General features: G+C 40.2%; 2 protein-coding genes across 5 annotated transcripts; one reads left to right on the plus strand and one right to left on the minus strand.

Annotated features, from left to right (window-relative positions):
* Nucleotides 1-1634: 1634 nt before the first annotated feature.
* Nucleotides 1635-7439, minus strand: eloal (elongin A, like). Of its 4 annotated transcripts, none has more exons than XM_044045310.1 (12): nucleotides 7335-7393; nucleotides 6722-6833; nucleotides 6509-6565; nucleotides 6300-6412; nucleotides 5261-6206; nucleotides 5095-5185; nucleotides 4844-5011; nucleotides 4654-4751; nucleotides 2555-2735; nucleotides 2339-2453; nucleotides 1967-2082; nucleotides 1635-1881 (listed from the first exon to the last, which is right to left on the minus strand). In XM_044045310.1, exons 2-12 carry the CDS (start codon nucleotides 6821-6823, stop codon nucleotides 1820-1822), a joined length of 2049 nt encoding a protein of 682 aa, XP_043901245.1. In that variant the 5' UTR covers nucleotides 6824-6833; nucleotides 7335-7393; the 3' UTR covers nucleotides 1635-1819. The 4 variants fall into 4 exon arrangements, with proteins under 4 accessions (XP_043901245.1, XP_043901246.1, XP_043901247.1 ...); XM_044045311.1 differs by lacking the exon at nucleotides 7335-7393 and adding an exon at nucleotides 6958-7014; XM_044045312.1 differs by lacking the exon at nucleotides 6722-6833 and having other exon boundaries at nucleotides 7335-7439.
* A 1726-nt stretch (nucleotides 7440-9165) lies between these two features.
* Nucleotides 9166-12376, plus strand: klhl31 (kelch-like family member 31). The gene is made up of 3 exons (XM_044045066.1): nucleotides 9166-9235; nucleotides 10133-11335; nucleotides 11438-12376. The coding sequence occupies exons 2-3, from the start codon at nucleotides 10161-10163 to the stop codon at nucleotides 12168-12170; spliced, it is 1908 nt and encodes a 635-aa protein (XP_043901001.1). The 5' UTR covers nucleotides 9166-9235; nucleotides 10133-10160; the 3' UTR covers nucleotides 12171-12376.
* Nucleotides 12377-13741: the final 1365 nt, after the last annotated feature.

The raw sequence follows: 13741 nt of genomic DNA on the forward strand, positions 1-13741 counted from the left end.
GAAGGAGGAAACAGCAGTTAAAAAAGTGTGTCCATCGTTTCTTGTAAGCGTAGGAATAATTGTTCCCCTTAAAAGTGCTAAGAACGGTACTAGCATTAGCATTAGATGTCCCCAATTCTTAAAAATAGGGCCTTTTGAAAAAGGATTTTAATTTAATTTTCTAGGGATGTACAGTAGGTTATGACCCTTGGAATACATTTTGGTGGGGATCTGGATTCAAATTCAGGATTTTCTTAAACTATTATTAACCTTCCAAGAGAAAACTTTCTTTTATAACTCTGCCAAAAAGTGTCAGATTTACTTTGAAAAATCTCATTTAATATTGTTATATAGGTTTTTATTACTCGTGTACTTTGAGCATAATTTTGAATGACATTAAAAGTCTACGTATCTACAGCATTTCTATCTCAAGAGTGTAGAGCGTAGTGAGTAAGAACCTTCACACATATTTTTACCCTTGTTCACTTTTTAGGAATATTTGGTCTCCTGCCCTACAAAGTATTTTCACCAATTTCCTTTATTTAGCTTTACTTAATGATTAAAAATCCAGGAGTAGAATCCCAATCTCGCATAGGGCACCAACATGCATAGGGTCGACCCTGAATGGATCCAATAATTGTGAAAGTATTGTCTAAAATGTTAAAAGAATAACTACTTTAATGCTTAATTGGGTCTGTTGTCATAAGCTTAGATGGAGGTTAATCTATTTGAATTTCTAAATTTAAAAAAGGACATACTGGTGTCACTTTCCAGGTTGGATGTTCAAGTCAACTCAACCTTTTGTTGCAGAGGCCTCTTGTGGTAGGATAGTGTCATTAACCATCAGGTTATTTTGCCACCAGCCTCCAAGGTTTGCAAGGTTTTAAGCCCTGATGTCAAAGCCCTTTTTTAAGCCCTTTGATAGGGTTAGCAACGCAAATTCCAAAGTTATACACTTCTACAGAGATTCCAGAGATGCATAGTGGCATTGTTTTAAACTATTAAAAGGTCAAGTGTGTAAAATTTAAGTAAAATGGGTATTAATTTGGCAGAAATTGAAAATAAGTGTAAAATCACTTTATTATATAAAGTGTAAGGGAAGAGAAAGGTGAGGTGAGGGATATTCCGCAGGTGCAACATTCATTACACAATACACACAATGTACCTTTAAAATGAAAAAAGCCGAACAAGGGGTGTAATCTAAGCATCTTGCCACAGGTGGCACTAAAGTCTGCAGCAGTTTCAAAACCTCCACTCAGTGAGAGTCCTTGACATGTGGCAGATAACCTTCCACGATAAAACACATTCTAAAGAAAACAAAAACTTTTCCTCCCACAATGTGAGACACTTTGTTGACATTTGAGTGGGTGTCAACAAAATGTAGGGCACAACACAGAAAAAGATGAAAACATCAATTTAATCAAATATACTATGAGCAATAGTTAATGTGTATGTATCACTGTGTGTACTGGTAGAAGAGGTAGGTTATACCATACATTAGTGTAAAAGTGTTACGTTATCTGAAATAGTTTGTGGCAAAAATGTGTTCACTGAAAATAACATTTCTCCTGACATCCTCTAGAGGGAGCAATAGCTCATTTAATAAACTACCACTGACTGTCACACAGGGACTTAAGAGACAAGAAGCGTCTAAATCATGTGAAGTTGCTGATTTAATTGTGAAGTAATAGTGAAGACAATTCATTGTTATTGAGGGGAACAAAACATGACATAAGCCTACGACGAAGACAACAACACAGAACAATTGATGGAGAACACAGACTTATTATAGAGATGACTGTGCACTTTTCCCACATTCTCAAACAGCAACATTGCACAATTATCTGCGTCCCAACTGTTTCTTAAATGCCTTTAAGGACTTCGCCATCATTGGAGCCACTCCTGTGAGAGCAAGAACATAAAGCACAATTATATCCTTATTCGAATCTCATCAATGTTAAAATGTTCATCAGTTCAATCAGCTCACTTGTTTTTTTGCGAGACTCTTGTGAATTTCCTCCGCCTGAACTGGAGCTGCTGAACCTGCTGGACCTGCCGGGCTCATTGCAGCTTGGACGCAATGCAATGTCTTTCGGTTTCACGCTGTATCAAACAGCACAGAGACATATATAGTGACAGACTCTTCTTCATTCTTTATTCATCCATGTGATGACAGCTGTAAAATGTGTCTAATAAGAACGAGCTGCCGTGTAACCAAACTAAAACCAGTTCCGTGTTTGGCTAAGTCCAGGCAAACAAAAAAACGGTTTTACTCTTGATATTTTTAAGTATAAGTAGCCAGTAAACAACCTCAAACCCTGTATAGAACATTCTCTGCATTTAGGACGCCAAATCCCACCTGTATCTGAGCTGATTAGGCTGCTGAACAGCAGTCCCATGGATTTCCTGCTGAATTCGCACATCTCTTGGTGGCTTGGCAACAGTGTGAATAAATGCCATCTTCACCTGCCGACCTTAAAAAAAAAAAAAGTATAGAATGTAAGAATAGTCTGTAGTTTAGAACGTAACTTCATGGGGAGTAATTTTCATGTTTGCACTGCAATGTATGACTCACCTTTGGGTTTATTAGAATGTGCTGAAATGATACTTTTTGTCAATCTCTGGAGTTTCCGTTCCCTTTCCTCCGAGAGTCTGATATACATCTCTTTCCACGATTCATACTCCTGAAGTTGGGAGTCTTTGAATTCTCGCTGACAGTGTTTACCCCACAAGTGGTCCGTCACTCCGATGTAGATCTGTGGAAAAAAACTTGTTACTGGGCAAACAAAATAAACACACAAAGTGTTTTAGTGATCCATGTGGTTGCTTAATAATGTAGAAAGGTAATTTAAGTAAACCTGCTTCTTAACAGCCATATTTTTGGTACATTATGGGTCATTTCAGGATGCACAGCATGAAAAGTAAGATAATGTTTTTAATGTTTTACAGACTGAGTGCCAGATATGACAGTTAAAGTCAATATTCAGATTACAAAAATGCACAGCGTGTTGTTTTTCTGTGGATGCAAGGACTTTAGTATGCCGAATATCTAACAACAAGAAAGCAAGTAGGTAGTCAACAACGCAGTGAACACAAAAGTGATACGTAAAGGGAGATAAACGATCCAACAGCTTTTTGAACTTGGATGAAAGAAAGCTAGCTAAGTCCTGCTTACAAAGAGCATTTTTGAATTTCTCTATTGTATATCATAGAAACATGAAGATGTCCGGGTTTTCTGATATTCAACAGACTAAAGTCTATTCAAATGGCGGCCCATGGGCCAAATGCGGCCCATAACTAAATTCCTAGTGGCCCAGCCTGTGTTTGCACCAGAAATGAAGAAATAACGAGAGAAACACATTTCACTCTCACTCAAAGATTCCTACGTTAATTCCTACAGTAGTCTGATGAGGTTTGATAGCAGTGTTGGTTCTTTTGTATTCTGTAAATGGCACTTTGAGATGTTTGTGGGTCGTACGTGACATTATGTTTATCTTATTTCAAAGAGAAACAAATGCTAATAGCGTGCACCTTTTTGATATATGCACTCGAGTTGCACCTGAGATAGTTGCAGCTAATACTGTGCACTTTTTCTCACACTTTGACGTGTGCCAAGGACAGAAAATCTTTTTATTACTAGTTCTTTATTTATTTATTTTAAATGCACTTTTTGTACGTTTTTAAATTTGTCATCAGCTGCTGCTTACTGGCTGCAGAAAATGTCTGGCCCAGCTAAATTTCTTGGTTTGAAAATGCAGCCCAACTGAGTTTTTAATTGAATAGTTCTGCACTAGAAGATACCAGGGTCACATCTTCAGTTGTGTATTTTATCATCATGAGGTGGTTCAGGCATCTGGTAAGGATGCCTCCCTGGGGAGGTGTTTTGGGCATGTCCTTCCGGAAGGAGACCTCGGGGCCAACCCAGGACGTGCTGAAGGGATTATGACTCGCGGCTGGCCTGGGAACGCCTTGTAATCCCCTCCCTGGGAGGAGCAGGCAGAAGTGGCTGGGGAGAGGTTGGTCTGGGCTTCATTGCTAAAGCTGCTGCCCCCACGACCCAGACCCGGATAAGTAGAAGACAACGTAGCGGAGGGAACGGAGGCATTTTGGCACAATAATCAAACAATCATCAGCAAAATAATCAATAATCTATATTCAAGCAGAAAACAATCAAGCTATACAGTAGGGATTGCAATTATTCCTTCAGTGAGAGTAAATGTTCTCACTTACACCGTTAGGTGATAATTGTGTTTTTGTTAGATTGACGCCAGACAAGAACTCTGTGATGCATATTAGAAGGTAAAACTTAACTAAACTGTAGCTTGTATACTCCATATCAGTTTTGTATGTTATAAAAGATTATAAGCAAACCACCTTGGTGAAAAGCACAAAATCAAATTCAATTGCAGCATATGAAACGAATCAGCAACCAAGATACACGACAAACGCTAACATCATCTGGTTGACGACTACATCACGGCCACATCACATCCTTTTTTTAACTCTTTTAACTTTAACTGTTCAATTATCTGAACAGTGGATTTGTTCATATCTATCCAGACAGTGAGCCTCCAGTCCTCAGAAGGGTAAGCCCCAGTGCTCAGCAAGTGTACCTAATAAATTGGCCACAAAGTGTACGTCTGTCCTGAATATACTCATGTGTCACATTCTTACTGGGTTGCATTCTTCAATGCGTAGCAGCTGCTCCGGCATACACCTCTCCAACACTGGCTCCAGGATTTCAAATGGGACTCCACCTGTTTCATACAGCACTGAGAGGAAAAAATCCCTACACTTAAAAATCCAACGTACTGACAGAGACGTCACAGCGGCACATGAAATAACTTCTTTGACCGTGACTCACAGTTAATGTTGTTCTGGAGTGTGCGGATACACTGCTGGTACAAGCTCAACATGGTTGGGAGGAAGACCATTTTGGCCCCAGAGTAAACTTGCATCTTCTTGTTAAGTCTCTGACCAGTGAAGACGGCAGACTCATCGGAGACGTCATAGAAGTCCATGTCTTTCTCAACTTTAAGACAAAAGACAGGGGGGTCAAAAAGTAACAAATATAGAAAATACACATGCATATATATATATTGATATATATGACACCTTTCCTATCAAAGTACAATGCAGTGGATTGCTTTTCACATTCAGGCAGAATGGCGGGTAAAGAAATGCTCATCAGGTCCATTACAGATTTCTGAAACATAAAAAGATTAGTAGTTAATATAGATGTGTTTAAAAGTAACACTTTCAAAATAATTTTCAAAAATACCTGGTTTGGAGGGCTGGCATTTATAGACAACACAGGCAACTTGGAAGGTTCCATGTCAGGATCTTTTCTTGTTCCCTCTTTCACAACAGTCTTGAATTTTTTGGAAGTTTTCTTTGCTCCACACTGTTTTTTTCTCTTGCGGGCATTAACATCATAGTTCAAACACGACTCAAAAGACTTGGAGGGTTCCTCTCTGTCACCGTCCCTCTCCTTGTCTCTGCGTTTCATTTTGGCCATTTTGTTTTTGTGCTGTGAAAGCTCCTCATTTTCAGACTGTTTGAGAGCACCGTGCCTCTCTTTACTCATTTTCTTCCTTTTTTTCTTCTGGACCTCTGAGCTCCTCGATATTCCTGAGGATTTCTCGTCTCCAAAATTGTCCAGTTTTAATGTTTTTGAATATTTGTCGTTGCATGTAAATAAAAAAGATTCTTTGTCTTCTTTTGATGAGTCTTTCAATGGCCTTGATTTCTTACTTGACTCTTTTTCTGATCCAAAGTTGATTTTCAAGTTTTCCCCAGAATCAGACCTGGATCTCTGATGCAGGTCCTCTAACTTTTTGTTTTTACATAAAATGTTGTCATCTCCCAATTTTTTTTCACTCCAACAATTTGTCTTTTTTGGAGCGTGTGAACCATCCATTTCGTCCTTAGCGGTTTTCTTTTGTATGACATCATTCTGAAAGTTATTCTGGGTCTCTTGTTGAATTTTATCTCGATTTCCCTTACTTTTTCCATCTTTCTCTTTACATCCCCGTCTCTCTGTATCATCTTTCATAGTTCCAGTTTTGGAGTGGGTCTCATCTGAGAAATCCTGACTCTCACTGTGACATGTTGACCAGTTATTGTTTAAATCCTCTGTTGTGAAACCAGCAGCATTTGGACAGTCTGTGCTGTCCTGTTTGTCTTTAACAGACATAGTCTCTGACAGAGCTCCATCTTCTGTGAGGCTGCATCAAGCGGGAAACATGACTTAATTTAGTCAAACATGCACACAATCGACTAAACATTTGACTAAAAAGTTAAATAAACATCAACATCACCTTGTGCCCTCCTTAGAAAGAAGTTTTTTCCAACCCCTAACTAACGTTTTGGCAAATTCTCCAGCTAGTTTGTGTCTGCGCAGAGAGTTTACCGTTTTGCCTATCCCAGTTTCCTATACACACAGAAACGTGTTAATGTCATAGATTTTAATTAAAGATATGCATAATGCCCAAGAAAAATGTATCAACACTAAATGCAACAGACTTACAGCAAGAATGTCTACGGTGATATCCAAATCCTTGAGTTTCTGTAAGACCTTGAGAACCTACAGAGAAAGGAAGGAGCACATCAACAGGGATTAAATGATCTAACAATAGCATTATTTGGCCAAGCATCTTGTATGGATGGATTTAGTTTTGTCGTGTGCACACACACTGAATGCTGCTTGAATGTGAACTAAAGAGAAGAAAACCTGACTAACCAAATATGGCGGTCCTGGTTTTGGATCAGCACAGTTGCTGATTGTGCATTCAAAGCAGAAGCTATTAATGGAAACTTCAGACACCCACTTAGGCTGCTCCATTTACTGCAAACTATAAATGGACAGCTGCTTAAATCTCACTGTATATGCACACAGGAAGTGTGTGTTCTAAAATGTTCTAAACATTTTCACTAAATCTCTAAATACTTTGGGCCAGTTTAAAGGCACACACTTACAACAAAAAATATAAACACGTGGCTTAAATTACAGCGTCACAGCCTGTGTGGATGATGGACAGCCACAAGTTGAACAACTGGAGAGGAGCAGACAATTTTAGCAGCTAAGTCCCTCCCCTATTCAAACAGCCTGACCCCCACAGTGAGGTGCAGTCCAAATGTGAGGTGCAAACTTTTTGTCTGTCTAAAAACGACACCAACTAATAACAACTGTAAAAGCTATAGAGTCCCTTCCGATAGAGAGTTGTTTGTATCATTACGCACGCGCGCACCCCCACACACAGGTGGCAAATCTAAACAATCAGCGATGAGATTAAACCTGTATAATTATCAAACAATCCAGAGGCTGCATGGCTTCCCACCCGCCGTGTATCTACCGTAGCAGACTCAGCCGTAGTGTCTGTGAGCTGGAGTTTGAACCGCATGACTTTCTTGACCACATCAGAACTGTTGGCCATCGTGGTGACTCACGTGCCAAACCGTCTACACACACCGGGCAGCGCGCGCCCATTGATGACACTATTATAATGGGGCGTAACCGGAGACAGGGATGATTATGTCACCATTCATAGTAAACATATTGAACACGAGCAGGGGGTGAATGATGACGAATTAAAAAAAATAATAATAATATGGGCCTGTGAGCATAATGTTGCTGTGTTTAAATGAAAAACTAAACATGAATGGGAAATAATTACCTCTTAGAAATTGACCCTGGAATCACAGCAGCCTCATGAGGGGCTACTGCCACCTTGAATTAATCCAAATCAGAAAGCGTTACTAAAATCTTCTTTAAATCACAGTATTAGCAATAGAAATATAAACATGTGCTTTCAGAAAGAAATAAGACCATTTATATTCAGCCTTTACTGACTAACACATGATCTGCACACAACGGATTTTATTACTAGTGACGTTTTGAGTACGACAAGTTCTTCCTGAGATTCAGGAAGACTGTAAGGAAGAAAGAAAGAAAGAAAGAAAGAAGAAGAAAGAAGAATTGATTGAGCACACTTCTAAATGTTCTATAATTAGATGTGCTTGTCATGTTTCTATCTTACATTCTATCAACATATCCACAAAGACAGCATAATCTAATATTAACAGATGTAGTGGATACATGTGTATGCTTCCTCAAAGCAAAGAGAAAGAGGTTCTCAAATTGAGGCAGCGGTCTCATGGTGGGCTTCAGAGAAAGAAAAATTTGAGTTCAACTAAAAATGAAAACATATCATAGATGGAATATCAACAAACAGAAGCTCTTGTGCTGATCCTAATTTCTCAAGAATTAGAAGAAGACACCAACCAGCCATTTTATGTAGCACAAGGGACGTCTACTAAAGTGGCAGGAGTGGCACCTGGTGTGTTTTGCTGCTGCTGAAGCCCACCTGCTTCAAGGTTTGACATGTGTTCAAAGATGGTCCTCTACATACTTTGGTTGTTACAAGTGTTTGTTTGGAGTTTTTTTTATATTTAACTGTTGCCTTTTCATCATTATAAACCGGTCTGGCCGGTCACCTCTAACCTCTGGCGTGGATAAGGCATGTTCACCCACAGAACTGTGGGTCACTGGACATTTTCTATTCTAAGTCCCATTAGATCAGCAATTTATGATAAACTCAACAACAACCATGCCATATTCAAAGACACCTCAATCACTTTTCTTCCCCATTCTGATGTACAACATTTGAACATCAGCAGGTCACCTTGACCATGTCTACATATTTTAATGCACTGAGTTGTTGCCATGGTGTACAGTGTACATATGTGTACCAATGAATGTATATAACCCAATAACAATTTGCCTTCTGAAGGGGAAGATGTCAGTAATGTAAATTTACTCTAAGGTTAACATAATTAAATGAACTTGTAATGAAGTGTTTCACTTTGAATCATCTGTACAAATGTGCCCATATATACAGCTGGGAATGTTTTACTTATATTCATTTCTAAAGGAAAATAAGATGGTCTTAACACATGTAAGAGCTAATAATTTTTTCTTGACAATGTAATCTTCATGGGACATCCCACTTAGGTCTATGCCTCAGGAGACTGTTCACATCAACTGACTGGAAACTATTGTGGGACACTATATGTTGGGGGTGTATGGTCCCTGCCCTCTGCCATATGCTTTGCACAATACCTGATTGGCACTTGCTCCCCTAGAGGAGGAGTTAACTGCATGTCTCTTTCAGCAGGGGTGATTACTGGTCTCTCTCTCCTGCTCCAGTAACTGGAGGCGCAAGTTCCTTCTTCACCAGCCTTAACTTCAAGTCAAGTAAGTGGAGTTTTCCCATGCTTTATTTTAAACTCTTTTCTTACCTACTTCAAAAGCAAGAAAGTTGTCTAAATATGTTGGCATTATTGTAAAAACAATAGCCTTTAAAAAATAGCCACAATGACAGTAGCCTGCAGTTTTGCCAGTGTTGTGGGTTAACAATATGGAGTGGCTATTAAAGAGTGTTTTTGTCATGGAGAAGTATTTTTGTACATATGCAGGAGAAGCCTGACATTGTTAAATTAAACAAAGAAAAAGGGGCAAAAAATGTTTCCCCCAATATGAACCTACACACTCAGAGGACATGAGGCCTGTTGCTCAGTGCTCATGTCTCAAAGTCTATAAAAGGAACGTCATGGCAGAGCCGTCCAGCGATGCTATTCCTGGACATACTGCTGATAAATTGTGACAGATGCAAAGACAGACATGTTGACCCACTCACTCTCTCACTCCAGCATCACCTAGTAGCAAACATGTTTTCATAGGTGTCAGCGTCTACCAGTGTCTGAATACATTTCACTAACTCTAAAACCAAAGAACTTTCCTCTGTAAAACCAATCATTTAAATGAGCAGTGATTTTTATATTGTTGTTCAGCTTGGGGTAAACAATAAGTATGTAAGAAGGAGGCTAACAGGAATTCAAAAGAGGGTAAATGTATGTATCTGCACATTAAATAATGACAAATATTTCAGAAATACATGATATTTTGATGCAAATCTCATGTGAATGTGTCAGACCCACAGCACACTTTCAGCCACATCACTGATGGTTTGACTAGAAGAGCAAATTCAATTTTGCCCATCCTTTGCCAGAATAATTGTAAATGTAAAGCAGACTTTACAATGCTTTCCTGACAAATATTGCATGTTGTTTTGTTGTTTTGTCTTATGTTCAGGTGTGGGCTGTGTTCTGCTGCTTCAGCCATGGCACCTAAAAAGAACAAGGCGACCAAAAAAAGTAAAGGAGACATAAATGAAATGACCATAATGGTTGAGGACAGTCCCGCCAACAAGATCAATGGGTTAAATGCTCTGTTAGAAGGAGGAAATGGCTTTAGCTGCATTTCAACCGAAGTTAATGATTCGGCGTATGCCCCTAATCTTCTGGAAGGTTTAAGCAGCATGAGACATGAGAGCTTCCTCTGCGATCTAACGGTCTCCACCAAGTCAAAGTCATTTGATGTCCACAAGGTTGTCATGGCCTCCTGCAGTGAGTACATTCGTAACATCTTGAAGAAGGATTCAACACTTCAAAAGATTGAGCTGAACGACCTTTCACCTGTTGGCCTCGCCACTGCCATCACCTACGCCTATTCCGGAAAGCTGACCCTGTCACTGTACAGTATTGGCAGCACTATTGCTGCGGCTATGCTGCTCCAGATTGGCACCTTGGTGAAGATGTGCAGTGATTTCCTCATGCAGGAGCTCAGCGTGGAGAATTGCATGTATGTAGCCAATATTGCCGACGCCTACAGTCTTAAAGAAACCAAGGAGGCAGCTCAGAAGTTCATGAGGGAGAATTTCATTGAGTTTTCAGAAATGGAGCAGTTCCTGAAGCTCACCTATGAGCAGATCAGTGAGTTCCTCTCAGATGATTCCCTGCAGCTCCCCTCAGAGATCACCGCCTTCCAGATTGCCATGAAGTGGTTGGACTTTGATGAGAAGAGGCTGAAGTACGCAGCCGACCTCCTAACCCTCATCCGCTTTGGCACTATCACTGCCCAGGACCTGGTGAGTCATGTCCAGAGCGTGCCCAGGATGATGCAAGACTCTGAGTGCCACCGTCTCCTTGTTGATGCCATGAATTACCATCTGCTGCCATACCAACAGAACATCCTCCAGTCACGCAGAACAAAGGTACGTGGTGGCCTCAAGGTGCTTCTCACAGTTGGTGGACGTCCTGCCCTGACAGAGAAATCTCTCAGCAAAGATGTCCTCTACAGAGACGTAGATAACGTTTGGAACAAGTTGACAGAAATGCCAGCAAAGAGCTTTAATCAGTGTGTGGCAGTCTTGGATGGCTTCCTCTATGTGGCAGGTGGCGAGGACCAGAATGATGCAAGAAACCAGGCTAAACATGCTGTTAGCAATTTCTGCAGGTAAGAGCTGATTGATTTAAAATTAGAATTTTATCATATTGTTTTCTGTACAACCACAAAATAACCTTAATTCCCCTTTGATGGTTTTTTGTTATTTTTCAGATATGATCCCCGCTTCAATACCTGGATTCACTTGAACAACATGATCCAGAGGCGCACCCACTTCAGCCTCAACACTTTCAATGGCCTCTTGTTTGCCATTGGTGGAAGGAATGCTGATGGTGTTCAGGCCTCTGTGGAGTGTTATGTGCCTTCCTCCAACCAGTGGCAGATGAAAGCTCCTATGGAGGTGCCACGCTGCTGCCATGGCAGCTCCGTCATCGATGGCAAGATCCTTGTATCTGGAGGTTACATCAACAACGCCTACTCCAGGGCTGTGTGCTCGTATGACCCGTCCACTGACACCTGGCAGGATAAGAACAGTCTCAGCACACCTCGAGGATGGCACTGCGCTGCCACTGTGGGAGACCGAGCCTATGTCATGGGTGGTAGTCAGTTGGGAGGTCGTGGGGAGAGGGTGGATGTCCTCGTCGTTGAATCTTACAACCCTCACAGTGGGCAGTGGAGCTACTGCACGCCTCTTCACACAGGGGTGAGCACAGCTGGCATTTCCAATTTGAACAACAAGGTCTATCTCCTTGGAGGCTGGAATGAGGGAGAGAAGAAGTACAAGAAATGCATTCAGGTTTTCAACCCTGACCTCAATGAATGGACTGAGGACGATGAATTGCCGGAAGCTACAGTTGGCATTTCATGCTGTGTCGTCACCATACCCACAAGGAAAACACGAGAGTCCAGAGCCAGTTCAGTTTCATCTGCACCAGTCAGTATATAAGGGTTTCATTTATTAGAATTCTGTATTTTACATGTCCAAAGGTCTCCAGCTTTACTTGGTTCTCAACTGTACCAACAGTTAATTCATTGGGACTACATTTAATTTAACTTTCTTTTGATTAGCAAAATGCATGGGAACATGTTCCTATAAAAAAAGTTGACAAAAAAATCTGTTGATTTAAAGGTAATTAAAGCCAGTGCAACTGATACACATGTTGCTATTCTCAATGTTTGTAGTTTAGTATTTTTCACATCATTCATGTCAGACAATGTTTATGATAGAGACAATCTGTGCATAATAGGTGTCCATGTCATTATTTTTAGTCAAAGAAATTTCCATTTGGGGCCAAAAGTTGGGATCTCATTAGCCCTTTTCTATGGCAAATGTATGAAAAGTTTAAACACAATCTCAGTGTTAAAATTAATCTGTGACATGTGTGACTGAGAAAAAATGACACTGGATTATGTGACAGTCCAGTTTATGGTGACGACAACTACTGTGATTCTCAGATACTTGAACAGACTAATGAGTGTGTTGTTAATGGAGCTGTGTTGGCATCACCTGCCAGGTGTAGGTGTTTGTGATTGGTGTTTAAACACACTGCACAGTTTTCAGTTGTCTTGTGCCGTGGGTTATATGACTGACACAAACACCATCAGCAAAGAAGAAGAGGGTTGAATGGATGTGTATGTGATAATAATAAACTATTTTTAAATAAAGAAAGAGAAATGTGACTCTGGAGAGATGCTGTCAGCCTGAGCTTTCCTGGAAATCAGTATGCATGAATTCCCTGACTGCTCATGTCTTTTTTTTTTCCTTTGTTTTTAAATTTAAATTTAAATTTAAATTAAAGAAATGAAGTACGCTATTTTGAGCTGTGGTCAATCATTATTTACTCAGATGCTTTTGTTGTTTTATTAATAATGCTTTTTGTTTTTAAACTTTTAAAGAGATGTATTAATGTTAATTGCAATTTTCAAGAACAAGAGTGATATGCAGGTTAAGGAAAGAAGTGAAGATCAGTGAGCAGCAGTATGGGTTCATGCCAAGAAAGACTACCACAGATGCTTTTAGAGTGCAGCTGGAGAAGGCCAGAAGAACACCATGAACTTGATCAGGTGCCAAGAGATGTCTGTTGTATTTTATGAGGAAGTCGGGAGTGGCAGAGAAGTATGTGAGGGTGGTGCAGTATATGTATGATGACAGTGAGACAGCGATGAGGTGTGCCGTTGGCGTGACAGATGTGTTCAAGGTGAAGGTGGCATTTAATCAGGGATCATCTCTGAGCCTCTTCTTGTTCGCAGTGGTGATATGCAGGTTGACAGATGAGGTGAGGCAAGAGCATCCGTGGACTATGCTGTTTGCAGATGATATTGTAATCTGTAGTGAGAGTATAGGGGACATGTGGAAGAGAGCCTGGAGAAGTGGAGGCATACTTTGGAGAGAAGAGGAATACTTTGGTTATATTTAGTGCTGTCAAGAGATTAGAAAAATTGAGCGATTAATTAATTATGATCTGTCATTAATTGATCTCTTTTTTAATCTCACCTAAAAATTACTTACAAAAATCC

The sequence above is a fragment of the Solea senegalensis genome, linkage group LG15 (assembly GCF_019176455.1).
Source record: "Solea senegalensis isolate Sse05_10M linkage group LG15, IFAPA_SoseM_1, whole genome shotgun sequence".
NCBI classification, from domain to species: Eukaryota; Metazoa; Chordata; class Actinopteri; order Pleuronectiformes; family Soleidae; genus Solea; species Solea senegalensis.

Bases quoted from the DNA above. Each gene is read 5' to 3' on its own strand.
- eloal (XM_044045310.1), bottom strand. From the start codon at position 6,823: ATGGAGCAGCCTAAGTGGGTGTCTGAAGTTTCCATTAATAGCTTCTGC. The intron at 2,736-4,653 runs GTAAGAATGTGA...TTTTTTCCACAG, and splicing joins GCATTGAAGAATGCAACCCA to ATCTACATCGGAGTGACGGA. The intron at 2,083-2,338 runs GTGGGATTTGGC...TGTTTGATACAG, and splicing joins CCTAATCAGCTCAGATACAG to CGTGAAACCGAAAGACATTG.
- klhl31 (XM_044045066.1), top strand. From the start codon at position 10,161: ATGGCACCTAAAAAGAACAAGGCGACCAAAAAAAGTAAAGGAGACATA. The intron at 11,336-11,437 runs GTAAGAGCTGAT...GTTATTTTTCAG, and splicing joins GCTGTTAGCAATTTCTGCAG to ATATGATCCCCGCTTCAATA.